Raw genomic sequence first — 21,221 nt, forward strand, 5'->3', positions numbered from 1 at the left:
CCCGCCTGGCCTGCCTGCCTGGGCCCGGGCCGCGGGAGGAGGGCAGGCAGGCAGGCAGGCAGGATGTGGCTGCGCCTGGCCTTCCTGCTGCTGTACTTCGTGGTGCTGTTCGTGCTGGCGCGCGTCTTCGAGGCGGCGGTGTGGTACGAGACGGGCTTCCTCGCCAGCCAGCTGGTGGACCCCGTCGCCCTCAGCCTCCGCACCCTCCGCACCATCCTCGAGGGACGCGGCCTCGCCCACGCCGGGGGAGCCGGGGGAGCCGGAGCCGGGGGGGGAGCGGGAGCGGGAGGGGGCGCCGCCCTCCTCCTCCTCGCCGCCCAGAAGGACGATGCCCGGCAGCTGGTGCGCCAGTCCGGTGGGTGAGCCCCTTCCCCTCAGCAGCCTCCGTGAGAGAATGGGGAGAGGAGGGCCCCGCGCCTGCGTCCGCGGAGGGAGGGCCTCTCGGGTCTCAGGGTGTCCTGAGCAAGGCCCGGGGGGGGGCGGGGGGGCAGCCCAAGGGGGTCCAGGGACATTCCGTGGGGGGCCTCCCCCGGGGCGCCGGGCCGGGCCGGGCCTCTCGAAGAAAAATAAGGACCCCCCCCCCGCTCCCCCCTCCTTCGGTTCCCAAGTGCGGAACTCCGAGTGGGGGGCTCTCAAAGGGCGGCCAGGGGTAGGTCGTCTTGGTGTTTGGTTGGCCGGCCACCAACCCCTCTGAGGCACCCTCCTAACAGCCACAGGCCCAGCCAGAGGGCAAGCCTGAGCGGGGCCTTGGCTCCTGGGGCTCTGCCTTCCCAAACTCCCACCTCTGGTCAGTAGCAAGAAGCACACAGACTCAAAAAAAACACGGGAGACACTCCGGGGGTGTCCTTGGGTGGACCCTGGAAAGGAAGTCTGTGCGGCACACTGTCCCCACCCCAATCTCAGGCACACTTCTTCAGCTTCTCTATAGCCTGCTTTCCTCACTGAGACGCAGAGCAGAGAAACAGAGAGGAAATGGAATCATACAAACATAAGGTGTCTGATCAACACTGCACTAGGACTAGGAAAACAAAACTAGGAAGAGGGTGCAAACACAATGAGAACGACTTAAAGCAAGGTATACTGTATATAAGTTTCTTATATTGATATTTGATTATATTGCTCTGTAGTTTTGGTGGAAAATTAATAACATAAGAATATAAGAACATAAGAGACACCAGTGTTGGATCAGGCCAGTGGCCCATCCAGTCCAACACTCTGGGTGCGTTCAGACGCGGCCTTTCTGCCAGCAGAAACGCAATCAGACTCACCCTCCATCTTGCAAATGCCTCCATTGGACACCCACTCACACGCTGCGGGCGTCTGCGTTTTTTTTTTAAAGCAGTTTGAGCATGCGCACAGGCAGCCATTCGGAGAATGGCGATTTTTGCGCATGCTCAACCCCCCCCTTACATTTAAACTTTAAAGGTAAGCACTTACCTTTAAAGTTTAAACCCCAACCTGGCCTCCCTGTAGTCCCGGACTCCTCCGGGACGGTAAAGTAAGGGCCTGAGCGCATATCGCTTAGTTTTTAAAAAAAAAATGGCGGGGGAAAGCCGGAAGCCTCAGGCTTCCGACGGAAGTGGCTAGGCACCGGTGGAGAGCGATCAGACGCCGGTTTGTATCGGAAGCCACCGTTGTACTCTGTTTACCACCACTTCGGACCTAGTGGCAGAGTACAACGGTGTAAAAGGATTTACAACGGTTAGGGATGGGAGGCAGATGTACACCGTGTGAAAGCCCGTAAGTACACCGGTTGGAACCGGCACCCTAACCGTTGTAAATCCCCCGTCTGAACGCACCCTCTGTGTCACACAGTGGCCAGAATATACCAGTGCCATCAGGAGGTCCACCAGTGGGGCCAGGACACTAGAAGCCCTCCCACTGTTGACTGAATGTTTATTTTATTTTTTTAAGCAAGGTATACTCTGGCCAATGCTTGCAGAATAAGGGATTATGAAGATAAGACTATACAGTAAAAGTCAGATGATACTTACAATAATAGATAACAACAATAATAATTGTGACAGAATACAGATGTATCTCTCCTCATATATAAAACAGTTTTTGTGTGAGACTCTTCCACAGGCCTCCCCAGGCTTTGGGTGCCTGATCTGTCATTCGGGAGGGGGGCCAATCCCCTGGCCGCGTTGCCTCCCTCCGTCGCCTCCATCCCACCCACAGACCTGCCAGCCGGCATCTCGCCCTCAGTCTCCGGGGAGCCACCGGCAGTGGCTGAACGCCTCTGAGGCCCACCACCTCGCCGCCCAGCCTGTGCCCGCATGGGGCCCGGTGCGCTCCAGCCCACTCACAGAGCTGGGAAACACAGCAGCCAGCTGGCAGCCACACGGTAAGGCCAGCAGGGTAGGGGTGGTGGAGAGAGGAAGGCCGGGGCCTCTGATGCAGCAGCCGGCCAACCCGGAGGGAGATTCGGGGGCCGCCTACCGGTGGGCCCACAAAACTTTGCTCCACAGCCCCACAACTCCCTGCACTCCATTCGCCTTCGGGGCACAACGCAGGCGAGCTCCTCCTCGCAGGGCTCCACTTACCTGCTGCTCTGCTCCCGGGTTCACCTCTGAGCAGGACGGGAGGCGACAAGCCGGAGCCATGTCCCCTGGCTGCCCTCTCCTCCCCACTGCCGGCAAGCCTTGCACGCTGCGCCCAGCTCCTGCTGCCTGCTGCGCTTTCTGTCTGGAGCCACTGAGCTGAGACCAGCGTGGCGGCAGCAGCGCCAACACCTCCCAGGAGGGAAGGCAGGCAGGGATAGAGATGTAAAATTTCCGGAAATTTTGAAGCTCGGAAAAAAACCCGTTTCCCCCCCAGTTTTTTCCGGAAAAAAACAGAAATTTTTGGAAAAATTGAAAAAAATGCTACATTAGCATTTCTTTTGTCTTTTCTAGATTGAAAGTCATTCTGTTACTTTAGGAACATAAAATATGACTATGGACATTTTTACTTGGCATGAAATTATCACAACTAGCCTATTAAAAATATAGTGTATCCAAACAATTATTACAAACAGAATACCCACCCACATGCAAAAACAAAACTGAAACCTTTTTCTTTTCTTGTGACAATAGCACCTCCTAAAGGAAGAAATGCATCTTGTTCTTGCATTGGAGACTTCAGTTTGTAATCTAGGACTTGCTAAAATAAAACGTTCCATAATCAATTTTTTTTCTTTTCTTTTTTCATTTCCCCCCCCCCAAATTTTTCCGGGCCTTCACATTTCTAGGCAGGGAGGCGCTGGCGGAGGCCGCAGGGAATCCTCCGCCGATTGGGGCCTTCTCATGCCGTGCCTGGCGAGCGGCCGCATGCCTATGAGTGCCCAGCCGCCCAGCCACCGGGAGGCTGCCGTCATCTTGAGGGAGACGCTGGCCACCGAGGAGGCGAACGCCTACTTCCGCAGGCTTCATGGCGTCAGCCCTGGCCCGGGGGCCTTGCTAGAGCTCGTTGCATTGACTTTGCAACGAGCTTTGCGGCTACTTCACATATAAAGGTCTTCTTCTGAACTGTTCCAGCTTCATACAGTTCTGATTCTATTATAAGAATGCCCTCCTGAACATCTCTGTTCTGCTGTTTCTGTAATTATGTAACTGCGTGGTCCCTCCTGACCTCGGGCAGGCTGTCCTACAAGGTGGGAGCCACCACACAGAGCGTGCACGAACAGGCAGTGGCTGATCTTGCCCATTTGCAGGGAGGAACCTTTAAAAACTGTGCTCAGATGAGCAAACTTGTGGTGGAGCAGGGCAGGAGAGGTGGCCCGGTAGATGTCTTGGTCCTAGGCCGTGAGGGGTTTTGTAAGTTATAACCACCAGCAAATTGAACCCAAAACCCATCAGACTTTGCAGCACTGGTATGACCTGCCTGGTCTGCCTAGAACCCACTAGTAGCCAAACGGCTGCATTCTTAACTAGTTGGAATTGACTTTAAGGGAAAATTCACATGTTTTCTGCTGACAGTGCTGTGTCTGCCATTCTTCCTTATTGTGGTCTGTTGTTTCACAAAGTGAGGAAGGCTCTCTTTGTACAAAACCTCCTCGTCCTGTCCCAGAGCCCTGCTGTTATTGCCTGTAGGGAGCTTTTTTTTGGGGGGGGGGGGTTGGCTGGAGTGGCTGTTTTTCAACCAAATGGCACCAAAATTCTAGGGGAGCTTGGGCTGAACTTCAAGTTTCAAGTGAATTAGATCAAGGGGTCCAATTTTGTGGGCTTCTGAACAAGATGCCCCCGGCCATCATACTTGCATAGAAAAAAGGGATCCACCCCCACAAAGGAAGGACATAGTGAGAACTGCAGCTCTGATTGGCTGGGAACACTATGTGCTTCTCCATCACGTGAATTTGATTAGAAGGGACAAATGCTGTTGACTGGGAAATCTGTAGAATCAGAGAAAAACACCAGTGCGTGCTGCATTTCTGGTAAGCGCCTGAACTAAAACAACAGCAAAACAAGGATTGTGTGTGTGTGTGTGTGTGTGTGTAAAATCATCCTAATGACCGAAGCCTGTGCTTTTCGTGTGTTTGGGGGGGGAGGATTTTGCAATGCACACCGCAATAACCACCCTAGCAAATGTTCATTATAACTCACTCAGTGGGCTGATTATCAGTATACAATTTTCTCATAACACCTTGTTATAGTAGAACATACTTAAGCTTAAGAATCGGATTTAACCTTACTTGGGAACAAGATAGAAGGATTATGTTGCTCTGTAGGCTATGGTATGTTTTGGATGATTTTCCTTGCTGTATAAAATTTAAAGTAGTTGGTTGCCACTTCTTTAAAGTATCATGTTCATATAAAGAGGAATAGTTTGAGATTTTTTTAAAGGTTTTAGGTAACAAAACCATTTTGATTATAGGTTTTCTGCCTAACCACAATATAGGGAGAGATGTCCAAAAGGATAAATCAAGAATCTCAGAGTGCATTTTAAATATGACTATAATACAGGATATCGGGATTTACATTGGAAATATCACTCAAGTTAGGCAAATTTAACATGTGTTCTTTGGAGCTGTTCTAGCATATCTTGCTTTCCCAGACTCTCTCAATCGCTCAGGAGAGATAGATAGGCAGGCTTCTGCTCCCTGCACTGGGCTGAGGCTCCTCCCCCTCCCAGATTGCAACAGCACAGACATTTTGATGCAATAATTCAGAGCTAGAAGTGTCAGTTATCAGAGACTGTTAAATAAACAAAATATTGCAAGAATGCTAATGTTTCAAGTATGTTTTTATTTTAAGTTAAAAAAATCATTGTGTTTGTGTCTTTTATAAAGTTTATATCTCTGCTACCTGGCATTACATTTGATGATACACATGGTCCGGCCCAACAAAGTCCAATTTATGTCAAATCTGGCCCTCCATAACAAACTAGTTTGACACCCCCGGCTTAAAGTTTCACTTTCATTTGCATCCCCACACTTAGTGATTAACATTTCCTCCTTATCCAGATCTATTTCACCCCAAAGAGTCTTCTGTTCATTGAACTCCATGAAACGTAGCACTTAAGAGGCCAGGGATTGATTCTGCTTACATAGATTTGCGAAGGGACAATAGGATTGAGGTTTCTTTGTCAACTCTATATGTTTAAAAACATTTTTACTGTTAAAAAGTGGTATGTTAGCTTTGTGGACACAAATTCATAATTTTGAGAACTGCAAAACCAACCATCTCTGATGGTACCTTCTAGATATAAAAATTACCCCAAATAATACATAAATCTCTGGGAGAGCATGACATTGGGGCCTGAATGAATGGAATTCATTTACATTTTTTTCATTTTTGTATAAATATACAGTTTCATACTGCATAATTTAAATCCTTATTTCATGTTGAAAAACCTTTGGACTATAATGTATTTTAAATGGAAATCACTAGATGTATCTTAAATAGAAATCACTAAATTCTAAAGGTTGAGATACCACTTAGTGTTGTCCCCAACCTACAGAGGAAGAGAATTGTGTCTGAAAGACAAATGGAGAGGTGTGTGCATATGGTAGCTAAGCTGTAACTGAGCATAACATGTGAACTTGTGGAACGTATTTACTGCTTACAGTCAGTGACTGAGTGTCCTAACATGATTTCCACACCTTAATTATTCTGTTAAACCAAGAATTTTGGCTCTAGAATTTTTGTAAAGTTATATCTGTAGTTTTGCTCATGTCATTAAGAGTCATTGCCTCAACCCCAGCAGTTTTTGTACCAGCTTCCTTTTAACTAATGTGACTTTGTGGATAGTATAGTTAATTTTTTTGTATTCTTATACAGGAGACCTCATGGAGGGTGAACTTTATTCTGCTCTTAAGGAAGAGGAAGCTTCTGAATCTGTTTCAAGCACAAACTTCAGTGGTGAAATGCATTTTTATGAACTGGTGGAAGATACGAAGGATGGTATCTGGCTAGTACAGGTATGAAATATTTCTTTTTGGAAGAAACACAAACATATGAATCATTTCATGTTACAGCCAGTGAACTCCAGTCTTGAGAGTATGTGAAATGTTTAATGCACTTGATCAACAGACAATAAATTCCACACAATTAGTATCATTACACAACTGAAACTGCAGTGCTGTAGACATTGTTTGGGAAGTCTCTTCTCTTGAACTCCAGAGGACTTATTTCCAAGAAGACAGGGTTATGATTGGGCTGCAGGTGTCATGGCTCCAGCTTGTGTAAGTAAAATCTGTATTCACAGTGCAGCATGTATTGGGTACCATTTTCTGCTTTCCATTGAAACTCTCTGATGTTGAGATTAATCCTTCACTGAGTTTACACCCAGGTAAATGTGCATAAGATTGCACTCACGCTGGCCACAGTTCACAGAATTCATACTGTTTGCTACCATTGTTAGTTTGTATTATTCACACAGCATTCTGGATATTGTCCCAATGACATCTGTGTTATTTGTCAAAATCTGTTAAGACATAGCCAGTGCAGACCCCATTATTATGGCTTTCTGCCCTTCTCCCAGTTGGTTTGTTGTTGTTGTTGTTGTTAACCATTCAGTCTTGGCGATTCCATGGGCCAGCCTCTCTCCACATTTTCTGATCTTGTACTGTTTCTTTGCGTTGTTCCATGCTCAGGCTGGTGTCGACTTCTTTGGTGCCTAGCCACTGTGTTTTTTGGTGGCCCGGTTCCCTTTTGTCGCTTACCAATGCAAGCATAATTGCTTTTTCTAGTGAGTTCTTCTGCATGACATGACCAAAATACATCTGTTGCAATTTTCTGATTTTTCCTTCCAGTGACATGTCTGGTTTTATGCACTCCAGTACTTGCTTGTTTGTCACTTTTGCTGTCCAAGGAATGCACAGGAGCCTTTTCCAGTACCACAGCTCAAATTAGTTGATTTTCCTCCTGTCTTGCTTCTTCATGGTCCAGCTTTCGCAGGCATAGGTTGCTATGGGGAACAGAATAGCACAGACTAATCTGCATTTGGTTGCTAGGCTGATGTCGTTGCTCTTCCATATTCGATTCATGCTCATAATTGCTGTGCAACCCAGCATGATTGGACATTTTATTTCTGGACTGCATTTGCCGTTTTGGTTGATCTGTGATCCTAAGAAAGTGAATTCTTCCACACATTCGATCTCTTCATTGTCAACTGTTATTTCAATGTTTCTCCTCTTCTCGGTGGTCATGAACTTTTTGATGTTTAGGAAGAGACCAAACTTCTCACTTTTCTCTTTGATTCTCTTGATCAGGTATTCCAGGCCTTCTTGAGTTTCCAAGAGGAGGTTAGGATACACTCAACTACCCAGACTTTTAAAGCAGTAAATATATTCTACAGGCCTAAATTCCATGCTTGGTTACCACTTAGCCTCCATGTCCTCTTTGCCATTCAGGCACAATTCTCTTCTTTTGTAGGCTGAGGAGCTATGTCAGTTTGTAGAATTTAGTAATATTTCTTTTGTTGTCAAACTTATCTTCAGCTGCAGAGCAGTATAATACTTCTTTCACATGCCTGAGAGCTTGATAATGGATCCGGCTTTCATAGTCTAGCAGAGAAAATTCCTGTTGTGTCAGGTCATCCCTGTTACGGAATGAACAGTTTTGGGCTATTTTCCTTTTTCTGCTTAATGGCATAAGAAAGTGGTAGCTGCAAGAGATACAGATAATACCTCAGATATTACAAAAAGGGTAGGGATGGCTGTATCTTTTCCCAGCTTTATTTTTGCCTTGTCTGATGAAGAAATACAGACATGGCATTAAAATATTCATTTATACAGTTCTTCAGTACTTTAACTGATGAGACTAACAAAGCAAACCAAATTTCACTATATTGTACTTGAAAACGGCTTTGATTTTGTTCACATTAATATCTGTATTGTTTTACAAGTACATTTTCTCCCCATATTACCTTGCTTAGTCTCTAAATGACTTTCAGAAGCTTTCCACTACTAAAATATTGCCTAATATTAAAAAAGCTGGGGACCTAGAGGTCTTGTGTGGGAGGGAAAATCCAATTCTGCTCCTACCCCACTGGCCCCCCACTCTCAATACTGAAAAAATCAGGCTCATGGATACATCAAACATTGCCCATGTTCAGATTTTGAAATACAAATTGTGACGAAATGGCTGCCAGGCCTTAAAATGATTGCCAGCCTGGTAGTTCCTTATGTGTGTGGGGGGGTACTCCATAGGGAACAACGGAGCTGCCATACCTCCCTGCCTACACTTCCCAGCAGCCTTGAGGGGAAAGAGCGGGAAAAGATGGACACACCCAGTCTTCAGCATGGAGGGCAGGTTCAAGTGAGAGTGCAGGTGGGGCTCCTGTTACCAGAGACTCCGCGGGCAGTCCAGGCCACCGTGGACCGTGATGGAGAGGCAGGAGGGTGGCAGTGCTGGTGGCCAGTCCTGAGGAGGGGGAGGACGGGAGTTTCTCTCCACAACAACAAGGAGGGGGGAAAGCCAATCCCTGCCACTACAGGGGTAGAGAGAGGGGTGCGTTTGGGTAGGGACCGAGGAATTGCGTTTTTATCCTGTTTATTTTCTGTGCCCCGGTTGTGTTGAAGTGCCGGTGTTTAGTTTCTGTGCCCAATATGTGTATAGCTAAATAAATCTTCCTTTTTATTTATTTATTTCATTATATTTATACCCCGCCCCCCCTGCGAGCGGGCTCAGGGCGGCTTACAGCAAGGCACAAAGTGCATACAGTATATAAAATAGGTAAAACAGTCAAAATTCAGTTCAATCAGGATGCAAGAATAGAAATATCCCAACCTCTCGCGTACCAGAAGGGGGGAGGGCCAGGGCCCTAGATCCATGTTACCTGGCCCTCCGGCGGTGTCGCTCTATAGTGGAGTGGTGGTGGTGGTAGTGACGGTGGCGGCCCCTACTCGAAAGCCTGGCGGAAGAGCTCCGTCTTACAGGCCCTGCGGAACTGCAAAAGGGCTTTGAGTTTAAAAAGCCTGGTGTGCCTTAACCACAGGGTCCTCCCCGCTCTGCACGTTACCAGAGGCAAAGGGAGGCCAGGAGACACAAATGGGCCTGTCTGAGGGGTTGCCAACTCTCCAGGGGGCGCCCAAAGATCGAGGTACCCACTTCCCAAGGTGGGGAATTTAGCCAGAGGGGTCTCACTGTCCCTCAAGGAAGGCGGTAACTCAATTCAGTGAGTGGTGGCAGCATTTAGCAAAGAGAAATAGTCCCACCAGGAAGGGTGGGAAGGCCAAAACGGGCCCGCGAGCCACAGGACGGCACCTCAGTCTCCCAGGGCCGAGGGCAGGTCCCCGTTTCGCCACACAAATACAAATTGCCAAAATCACAGGATGTATTTACTTACTTACCTTCCTACTTTGAGAAGACAAGAGTCACAAGAAGAGACAACAAGGCTAGGAAAAGTGGAAGGCAGCAGGCAAAGAGGAGGACCCGACATGAGTGGGGAAAAGACTCAGTAAAACACTCAGTTTGCAAGACCTGAGAATGGCTCTGCTCATGACACAGGGACACTTTGGGAAATTTTGCAGGGTCGGCACACGTTGGAAGCCACTCGACCGCATTCAATACGCTTTGTTTTCAGTCCACCTTTCTCAAGGTGGGTTATGGAAATAATGTAATAAAAGCAGTATAAAACCTACAGTCAACAAATGCAATAAAACTGGACTACAAAATTAGAGAACAGTGTACTTAAAAACAAATAATGGAACAAATCCAGATTACAAATTAGTGAATAGGGCATGTGAAACAGTGTAATATATAAAGAATAAAACAAAGAAAACTGCCTAATATTTGAAACTTCTCCCTTGTAGTCATTAACAACTACATAACTCCATATGATAAGCATCTGGAACAGAGGTCCATCAGTGGCTATTAGCCACAAGGTATAGATGGGGAGTCTGGGGCAAGGGATGCTCTGTCATCTTGGTGCTTGGGGGTGGTGGTCAACAGTGGGAGGCCTTCTAATGTCCTGGCCCCACTGGTGGACCTCCTGAGGGCACCTGGTATTTCTGGCCACTGTGTGACACAGTGTTGGACTAGATGGGCCTTTGACCTGATCCAACACTGGCGTCTCTTATGTTCTTATGTACAGCTTTAGATGCAGTGTATGGATCCAAAGGAGAATATGGTGCTGAGATTTAATTTTTGCACCACTTAACCTTCATTGCGTAGGTGAAGATGTGAGTAGCAACTAGTTTAGGTTCAAGACTGATATTAAGAACTTCTGGAGAGAGAGAGAGAGAACAATCCTTCCCTTGTGGTGGTGAAGAATGAACTGAGGGAAAAGGGGCTTCTTCTTCTCTTGAGGCATGTGCAGTTTATAGGCAGGAAAACAGCCTCTGGCACAGAGGTTTCGAGCTAATTTGTTACAAGGGTCAGATCTGACATAAATGTCCCTTTGTCAGCCATAACATGTAATGCCTGGCACCAGAGATACAAACTTCATAATGGACTGAGGCAAACTGAATTAACAATATTATTTTTCACTCAAAATACGAAAATGTTTACTATAGCAATACTCTTACATTATTTCCTTTATTTTACAGTCTTTGATAACTGACACCTCTTGCTCTGAATTATTGCATCAAAATCCGGAGTCAACGTCTGTACTGTAGCAATCTTGATTATGCTGCTTAGGTGTGTATCTGTAAGCTGAGAATGTACTTTTGGTTTATTGACATTTATTATTACAGAAAAGAGCTGTTCACAAATGTCCATTGTCCCAAACGTAGAATTTTAGAAGCAAAAGCCTTAAACTGGGGCTACTACTTCCTTGGTCCTCTTTTTACTGCTGCAGAGAGAGGATATCCATTGCTGTTCTCTGTTTTTTCTTCATCTCATTCTTGAGGCTGAGGGAGATGTGTGTCTCTCAAAAGTTTTGGGGTTTTTGTTTTTTGGTGGGGTTTTTGGTCATCAGTAGTCATTCCAGTGAGGAATTCTAGTGCATTCAAAGAAGAAAAGTTTCTGGCTTTCCACTGTGTTGTTACAGCTCAAAATGGATTGTGCTGACTGTGGCTTTAGAATAGTCCAAATAAATGCCCGTTCTCTGGAGGATTCAGCAACTGGGCTGCCTGCTGTTTCTGTCAACAAGTTACCCTGAAGGCACAGTTTGATAAGAGCTGGATTCAGAAGGGCTCTTTTCAAGGGCTTTGGCTGAGTGCCAGCCTGAATAGGAGCATCTTCCCCCTCCTTGGCTGTGTCAGCGCTGGGGGAAGACAAGTGGAGGTGTTGCCTGACAGAGCCCCAGATTTGGCCGTAGCCTGCCTAGCTGAAGGAATCCCCCCCCCCCTTCCTGGCTGCCCTCGGTTCCAAGTTGGAGAGCCTAGAGGGGTGGGTTTGTATAGCCTTGGATGTCACAAAAGCTGTTTCCCACAAGGCTTTGCCTGTGTGCCAGCCTGAATAGAGACACTCCTCCCCTTCCCAGCTGCCCTGATTTGGATTGGAGAAACCTCGAGGTACGGCTTGATGAGTTCCCTGTTCTTCGTTGTGTTCTGAGACAAACAAGTGATGCTTTAGGCCTGCTGAGCTTCAACACTCCCAGACAAAGCAAAAGGTATGACTCACTCTGTTGGGAGTACCTCTTTTGTAAGGTCAGAACGGATTCTCTGTTGATCTTGGCTCCAAGCCATCTTGCAAATGCCCAGTTCTAAAAGCTGACACGGTGACACAGCAACAGCAGCCTCAGTTCCAGAACTTTGCTGCAGTCACTTAGAAGGATACTTAATTCTTAGGGACTTTCAGCACAGGTGCCATTTCAAATAGAGGCAAGGCTCGCTAGTGCCATATCCGTGGGAAACTTGGAACCATCAGCAAGTATGCTTTTTGGAGCTGTTTGCCTGTCCTCTTGGTTCCATGGTAGCCTTCAGAACCATGGAGGGTTTGGGGCTCCTTGGTGCCTTCTGTTTTTGAACGTCAATGATAAACCTGCACCTCTAAGCCCAGTCCTTTTGTAGGCAATTTTTCCCTGTTGGTTTCATGTATGCCCACACTTCTCAATCTCACTGCTCCTTCTGGGAGAGAATTCTTAATTCAGCTGGGTTAGGACAGTCTTTGGAGTCATTCCTAGGTGGCACCATTTGTAGTGAAAGCCAGTGTGATATAGTGGTTAGAGTGCTGAGCTAGACTCAATGTTCAAATGCCATTGTACCTAACACACTGGCTTGTGACCTTGGGCCCATCGCATTCTCTCAGCCTGACCTGTCTTGCTGGGTGGGTTCTGGTGGGGAGAGAATAGAAAAGTGTAAAATGTAAGACACTTTGGGAAGTAAGATGGGGGTGCAGGTACTGGGAGGGGTTGTGGCTCAGTGGTAGAGCATCTGCTTGGAATGCAGAAGGTCCCAGGTTCAATCCCCAGTTAAAAGATCTGGCAGTAGATAATGTGAAAGACCTCTGTCTGAGACCTTGGAGAGCTGCTACCAGTCTACTGACTTTGATGGACCAAGAGCAGTTTCAGGTGTACAAAAAACCCCATACCCAACTTTCTAAAGGGCATCTGATGTTTCTACTTAAATCAGGTATAGAATCATAGAGTTGGAAGGGGCCATACAGACCATGTAGCCCAACCTCCTGCCCAATGCAGGTGCCATATTGACATGCAGGTCTCGTTATTAGCTGATGTTATAGCCTCTACTGCAATCCTTTAGCAAATATATGCTTGGTTCTGCTGGTCATCTCTAGTATTGTTAATGGCCTGCAAGTTAAATAGCACTCCATCTCCTGTCTTCTAGTACAGCCCCACATTGGGACTGTGCTTGCACACGCAAGCCCCGGACATTTTCTTTTCTAGCTACTTAAAACTCCTAAAGGGGTGCTCCGACCCATACAGACCCAGCACATGCCTGGGTATTCCCACCATCCGAGTCACGTGCTCTGGGGTGGGGCACCCCTCTTCCCTCAGTACCATTTTCGTTGCCATGAGGACAGGACATCTTCTGACTAGCTCTGTATACTCCACTCTTCGTACCGACGGTATTTGTGCTATTCCTCTTCTGAGAGCCCTTTTCCCCCTCTCTCCATTTTTTTTTCTGAGGAGTGAGGAAGCTAAAAAAACCCCCCAGCTAACTGGAGATCTTTGTGCTTGTGGTCCTGGAAATGGTGACCAAGGCACCCTTTAAGAAATGCACCAAATGTAGCACCAAAGATGACCCATAGCGATGCTCACGAGCTATGTGTCAAGGTCCCATCAAAACAACGTAGACACTTCTCGAAGAAAAGGTTTCTTTATTGCAGTGATGGATCACTAGAGAGGTTTCTGTTTAGAATAACATGGAAGGAACGTAGCAAGTAATATAAAAGCATTTCAAACTACTGCTAAGCCAATGATTCTATTTCCCGCTTGTAAATCCAGCGCGCCAACTTGCTGGGAACCCAAACGCTCCCGTTATCGTTACTAAGCTTTTCTCAGGCTCTGCTAATTAAAACAAAAAGCTGCCTCTGTCCTTATCACCCACCTGCTTGGCCTTGAGTGTTACATGGTTCACTAACAAGCTCTACTTCTGGGCATGCGTCTAGGTTGCTAAGCAATAGATGAAAACAATACCCACAGCAGGAGGGAATTACACAGATTACAACTACAGGAACAAAGCATGTACAGAGTGCATAGAACATACATCACTACAAATACATAATTTGGCAGCTTGCTGACATAATGCCTTCTTTGCTTGACGGAGTCACACAATGTGGGCACCTGTCAGATTTGCCACCATTTTATGCCCAAAGCCCACTCAGATAGAGCATCGAGATTAAAGGCGGCCCTCTGAGAAAGGGCTTCCTCTGCCTCAATCCCGCCCAAGTCTGTTTCAACTTTGGGACCTTCGGTCACAGTTCCACCCCCATTGGCACTGAACAGAGAGCCCCGTTCCTGGCCTTCCTCAGTTTGGTTACTTCCATTGAGCCCGGTCAGAGAGCCTCTTTAGTCATTCTGGAGATGGACTTTAGATGCTTGAGACCAGGGCACCAGTTCAAGGTTTGCTCCCATTCCAAACCACCTGCCAAGAAACACAAGAAGTCCAAACACAAGAACCAACGATTCAGCTATAGAGGCTAATTGTTATAGAAATTAAGGTCACGTGGGTTTAACAGAGGACAGAGGCTCAATCCAGGCCCTGAACACTGGGTAATGGAGGACATAGAGGCGGGGCATCAGGTTGAGAAGAGGAACTAGGAGCCCCGTCCCTCCTAGCAGGAAACCCCCCCCCCCAAGGGACCGGTGGTGGCAGCCAGTTACCCTAGCGAAAGGAAGAAGTAATTCCCTCCAGGAGGTGGCAGTGCCAAGAAGGGGTGGGCAGAGCGAGTCAAAGCAGGTCTGTTCCTTCTCTGGGGGTTACCAGATATTCCTGTGGGAGAGCCTCTCCCAGTATTTGGACAAGTTGCCTGATGATACCAAGAACCTCGCTAAGCTCCACCAAACTGAGGCCATGATACGCCTCTCTAAGCAAGAGATCAATACAGGCAAGCATATAGCCGAAATAGCACAGGCCCAGTGTAAGGCGGAAGATTTGCCTTTTGAGGGCACTGCTCTGGTCTCCCGAGACCACGGATGAGTTCCTTTCCATGATGAGGAATAGTTGCCAAACTGCCAAGTCGCGGAGTGTTTTTCCAGTGGTTTTACAAAGGGCAGAGGCAGTGCCAACAGCTGGTGTATCCTCAACGACCTTTTCAGTCTCTGCCTTCCCCAAAGAGAAAGGGTGCTCTGAGGCCCAGGTCTGCACCACAGAACCCTCAGAGGGGGCAGTGGCGGCAGCGGCGGCAGCAATGCCCACCGGAGTGCTGACTGCCCCCCCTGCTCACTGGGGTTAGCTTTAATTTTAGGGACAGGCTAACCCATTTTCTTCATGTTTGGTGCCAAATTACAGTTTAGGACATTTGGGTGCTCTCCATAAGTGCTATAGGTTAGAGTTTGCTACCCTTCCCTTTTGCCAGCCTGGTTTTACTGCCATTGATAACCCCTATCCAGAGGTTCAGGTCCAGTTACAGGAGCTCTTATGTAAGGGAGCTGTAGAGGAAGTTACGAGACAAGGATGCCCTTTATCCCCACTTTTGTTTATTATGGTACTGGAAGTTATGAATGAAGCCATCAGAAAAGAGAGTAAAATAACTGGACTTCAAGTGAAGAAAGAACACTTTAAAATACTAGCCTTTGCAGATGATGTGGCATTAATACTTGAAAACCCAATAGAAGCAGCAGGAGTCCTGAAGGACAAGATTGAAGAGTATGGAGCTGTGGCGGGTTTCAAAATAAATACAGAAAAAACTAAAATTATAACTAAGAACTTGGACGACAAACAAAAAGCAAAGTTACAAGAAATTACAAGATGTCAGATTGTAAAAAAAGCTAAATATTTAGGAATTACGGTTACAAATAAATGTAGTACACTCTATGAAGACAACTATAAAGTACTGCTACAAAAATCTAAACAAGACTTGGACAAATGGAAAAATCTGCAACTTTCCATGATGGGAAGAATCGCTATAATAAAAATGATAATTGTTCTGGTAATTTCAGATTGTCTTTTTGATCCAAAATGTCCTGGTATCTTAACGATTCTTCTCCCACATATACATTAGGTAAGGTAAATGCCTCTAAAGGTATAATCAGTCTTGATCTTTTAGTATAAAAGTTTTTATGTATAGGGTCCCAAACCTTTAATAATGCCGCTCTCTGCCAATGCTGCTTAAAATATTTTTGAGATCCTGCTTTTTCATACCACAGAAAAGCATTCCATCCTAGCAGTAAATCATGGCCCTCAATTTTTAAAAGCCTCTTATCTTCTAAAGTAATCCATTCTTTAATCCATACTATTGCTGTAGCTCTATAATACAATAACCAATTCGGTACTCCAAACCCTCCTCTTTCTTTTACAGTCGTGTAGCATTTTCAATCTTATTAGTGCCCTTTTCCCTTGCCATATAAACTTAGATGTCCTCTGGTCTAAGTCTTTAAACAAGTTTTGATTTTGTAGTATAAAAGTGTACCCTCGGGTACTTATAAAAATGTTTTTAAATGATTGAAAGAAGCATTTACAGGAGAAATCTTGGGCTGTGCCTTTAAGAAAGGGGGCGGAACCCACAAAAACCCCATCATAGATATGGATCTGGATTGGATGAGCACAGTAAATACTAATATCTAATTTTTTGATCCACTCAGTTGCAGCTGGGGAGAGTTTAAAGAACTCGGTCACATCTCCCTGGAAAGTACAGTACTCACATTCCCGTGGCAGGTGAAAATAGTTTGGTGGCTGCACCTCAATAGCATTTGAGTCCTGGTATTTTGCCCCATTTAAACAACAGATCTGCACATCTGCCAAAACCTGTTTGTATTCTGTTAGCCGTCTTCCATACTTTACATGATAAGTCAAATTCTGTGGGCCTCTTGATGTTTATCAGGTTATAGATATCGTGTGAAACTGATTGCATCCATGTTCGCGGCCATTCATTCCTTAGATCAAAATTTTGTGATTGCAGGATTTGTGCAGACCTTGTTGCTGGGCGTTGGGACCTTAGTCTGAGTAGACCCATGTCAGCCACATTTTCTAGAACAGGCAACTCTCTGTTTTCGAGGATTGTTTTATATCCATGAAGAAGAGCATTCTGTCTTTGGAGATGCGGGGGAGCAATGTGACAAAACGTCGGTAGCCAATAGGTCGGAGTGGGTTGATTACATCCGCTGATTGTTCTCATTGTTGTATTAAGTTGGACATGAAGTTTGTGGATGCAGGAGCTGTGGAGCCACACTGAAACACTATATTTTGCAATACTATACACCAACCCCAAAGCTGAGCATCTAAGTGTTGTAGCAGATGCACCCCAAGTTGTACTAATTTTTTGAGGATGTTGTTTCACATGCATATTTTCACTGCTACGTTGGTAAGATGGTGTTTGGTGTAGTGGTTAAGTGCACGGACTCTAATCTGGGAGAACCGGGTTTGATTCCCCACTCCTCCACTTGCACCTGCTGATGTGACCTTGGGTCAGTCACAAGCTCTGTCACAGCTGTCCTTGGAAAAGAGCAGTTTGTGTCGGAGTTCTCTCAGCCCCACCCACCTCGCAGGGTGTCTGTTGTGGGGAGGGGAAGGGAAAGGAGTTTGTAAGCCGCTCTGAGACTCCAAGTGAAGGGCGGGGTATAAATCCAATCTCCTCCTCCTTCTCCCTCCTCCTCTTCCTCCCCCTCTTCCTCCTCCTCCTCCTCCTCCTCTTCCTCCCCCTCTTCCTCCCCCTCTTCCTCCCCCTCCTCCCCCTCTTTTTCCCCTTCCGCTGCCGCTGCCGCTGCCGCTCAAGGTCCTGTCCAGGGTATTGCCAAGGTACTTAGGTGTATGATAGTGTGCAAGTCGCCTGCCATTAAAGGAAACAATCAGTTCACAGTTGGCAAGTCTGTTATTGAGATGGAAACAGAAACATTCTGTTTTTCCTGGACTTGGGATGAGCTGCCATTTATGGTAGTATTCATCCAGAGTTTTGAGGTGCAGCTGATTGCAGGACAAAACAAGTGTGAACTCACACTGGTGCATGATCAGGGGTAATTCATAAAAAGTGGTGCAGGAGCTCATTTGCATAGCTCATTTGCATATGCCACACACCCTTGCAAAGGGCCGCCGCGGGCCGCCTGTAGAAGATCAGGCAGGGAACCCAGGCATGTTTAGAATGCCTTTCTCTCCCTTCCCCAGATGGGTTTTTTTGCACAATGGGCGAGTCTACCTTCTAGCACCCCCCTCCCCAGGGCGCCCACCAATTTTCAAACATAAATGCATTTTAGGAAGAATGAAAAGCACAAAATTTGAAATCGCTCTGCGAGAACTGCTCTTCAAATAACAGCTTTGAGAGAACTTGTCACTGACCCAAGGGTCACCCAGCTAGCTTGGTGTGGACGAGTGGGGAATCAAACCCAGTTCTCCAGATTAGAGTCTGCCGCTCTTAACCACGACAACAAAATGGCTTTCTATTTGCTTGTTTTATGCCCCACTTTTCACCCCAAAGGGGACTCAAAGTCGATTGCCCTTATTCTTCCTTATCCATTTTATCTTTACAACCACATTGTGAGGTAGGTGAGGCTGCGAGAGAATGAGTGACCCACGGTCACTCAGCAAGCTATCATGGCAGAGTAGAAATTTGAACCTGGGACTCCCAGCCACTGCGCCATGCGGGCTAGCTGGGCCTTGAGTGATTTCTCCCCACCTTCTGTTCTGCAGAATTCAAACGCACACCCTGTTATGTTATTTTGTTTGGATTTAATAAAAGACATGACAGCACTTAAAAGCACTATTGGCAGCACTTTTTAATATTGGAAAAAATATATTTAACTGCTAATTGAATTCAACAAACACTGAACCCTTTGGGGGATTTCTCTGCTTCAGAAACCCAGCAATGGGCAAGATCAGCTGTCCGCTCATGTGCGTTCTCTGTCCTGGGCCCCAGTTTGCGGAATGGCCTGCTTGCTGAGGTCAGGAAGCCTCCAACTCTCCTGCTATTGTGCAAACTATGCAAATCTGAATGATTCAAGAGGGCTTTTCCCCACACCTTCAATAAGGCTGTATTGTAACAAAAATGTTTCAGAAAGACGCTTTAATAAAGGGAGGAGACGACTGTGTATAGTATGTACTGTCTGTTGCTGTATGTATAATCCTACAACACAATTTGTGCATCATGTCAGATGAATACAGGTTGTTTCAGATTTCTGCAACCCTAATCCTCTTCCCTTGCTGACTGGCTGTCCCATCTTTTGTATTGCATTGATTTATATTGTGTAATTCGCCTTGAGTCTCAGTAAAAAAGAGGGACTATATGTAACATAAAATGGAAATGGGGATAAAACCTCTGAGGCTTAGATCATGCCCCTGAGAAAGCTCCCACTCTTCCTTTCTAACTAGCATCTAATCTGACCAAGAGTTCTGCAGAAATTGAAGGCTTGCATGGTTATGGTGTATTATTTTGGTTGGTCTTAATAAAAGGTACGGCATAAACTGAGTTGGAGATAGTCATTTGATTTGACTTCCACATTAGAAGGATTTGAAGGGGGGGATAAATTAAGATTAACAGGTCCTCTGTTTATTAAAACGGTCGGTTCTAGGGGAGGTTGATTATGCTTGGGGTGAAAACCTGTCCCCAAGATCAAAGGCCGTCAAAGGTGGATCAAGAACCAACATTGGTGAGTCAACAGGGACAGGACTACAGCCCTCAATCAAAGCCTTGGAGGTGGAGGTCTGACTAATTTTCCTCAATGAGGTTACTAGAGTTTGAAGGCGATTTAACAATTCCCCCTGTTCTACCAGTGGCAAGGAACCAAACAAAGACAAGAGATTAGCTTCAATCTCTTCTCCCAACCCCTGAAGATTTACAGTAATCAGTCCCTGCAGAGGCTCAAAGCTAAGAGGAGCTTGTTGTTCCCTGCAGGGGGGTGCCTCCGGGACCTTTGGAACCTTTAACTCAGTCTCCTTCATGGGAGGGGGTAGATTTGGTAATATTGGCTGGTCAAGCAACAACGAGGAGTTCAAGAGATCAGCTATCTCCATTGGAGTTGGATTTGTGTCACACTTATCCCTAGAAAGGGCTTGAGGAACTAACTTTTGGATTAAACAATTTTTAAAATGCCTTTGAAGCTTAATCCCGAATTTGACATAACTAGAAGTATGTCCATACATATAAATTGGTATTCGGTTTGAGCGAAAAAAAAGTAAAAAGCGCTCATAACGTAAGGTGCCCGGCAATCTTTGTACCTTGACAAGGTCAATATCCGAATGAGTTGTTTTAAGGAGAAAAACCAGATGGTTGCTGGCCTGCCGATTGGTAGGCCAATTCATATATTGACCTTTGGATGGAAAAACATTTACCGCTACACATTTAGAATAAAAAACTAGAGAAAAACCATCCATTTTGTGGCCACTAGGCACAGTTCCAAAGTTCCTTTGGTGTTTCTGGGTTGGTTTCCAAGAACTCACAACACTTAATGTGAGCTTAATTATAGACTACTTTAGTAACATTTAAGCTGAGGAGATAGTATATGAAAATATCAATCATGTAGAAGTTGTTTTTCTATGATGTGTGCTTCAAAGTCTTAAGTTTGTTTTACTGTTCTTTGATAAACAGGTTATAGCAAATGACAGGAGGCCTCTTATGGGAAAAGTCCATTGGGAACAAATGGTGAAGAAAGTATCAAGATTTGGTATACGTACAGGTACTTTTAACTGCTCCAGTGACCCAAGGTATGTTCTTGAAATTTTATTTACTTATTATAAATATTTGTATCTTGAAGATATTATATAGAGTTTTACATATTCTTTTCCAATACTGCTGCATGTACAGGTAACTACTTTGTTGTGTGTGTTTCCAGTGGGAAAGTAGCTTATTTTAAGTGGCAGCAAACAGAAAGTTACAAAGAGAGGCCAGGTAAAAATAATATCCAATCAAAATGTGAATGGTTCCTCATCTTCTTGGAGAGGAGTGACAAGTGGAGTGCCTAAGCGATCTGTCCTGGGACTTGTTTTGTTTGGCATCTTTATCAATTATTTGGATGAAGAGATAGAAGGAATGCTTATTAAATTTGCAGATGAAACTAAATTGGGAGGGGTAGCAAATACAGTAGAAGACAGATTCAGGCTACAGGGTGATCCTGACTGGCTGGAAAACTGGGCTAAAAAAATTAAATGGCTTTCAACAGGGATAAATATAAAGTTCTGCATTTAGGTAGGAAAAATCAAATGCATAATTATAGGTTGAGGGAGACTTGTCTTGGCAGTAATATGTGCAAAAAGGATCTAGGGGTCTTAGTAGATCATACACTGAACAGGAGTCAGCAGTGTGATG

General features: G+C 45.7%; 1 protein-coding gene across 1 annotated transcript in view; it reads left to right on the forward strand.

The window, feature by feature from the left end:
* The window catches only part of RNF103 (ring finger protein 103), a 60,052-nt gene continuing 38,831 nt past the window's right edge, over positions 1 to 21,221 (forward strand). The window contains exons 1-3 of the mRNA XM_015406945.1: positions 1 to 355; positions 6,261 to 6,400; positions 20,505 to 20,620. Of these exons, the coding sequence (XP_015262431.1) occupies positions 64 to 355; positions 6,261 to 6,400; positions 20,505 to 20,620 (548 nt within the window). The 5' untranslated portion in view covers positions 1 to 63. The remainder of the gene's footprint in view (positions 356 to 6,260; positions 6,401 to 20,504; positions 20,621 to 21,221) is intronic.

The sequence above is a fragment of the Gekko japonicus genome, unplaced genomic scaffold (genome assembly GCF_001447785.1).
Source record: "Gekko japonicus isolate JY-2015 unplaced genomic scaffold, Gekko_japonicus_V1.1 scaffold1469, whole genome shotgun sequence".
NCBI classification, from domain to species: Eukaryota; Metazoa; Chordata; class Lepidosauria; order Squamata; family Gekkonidae; genus Gekko; species Gekko japonicus.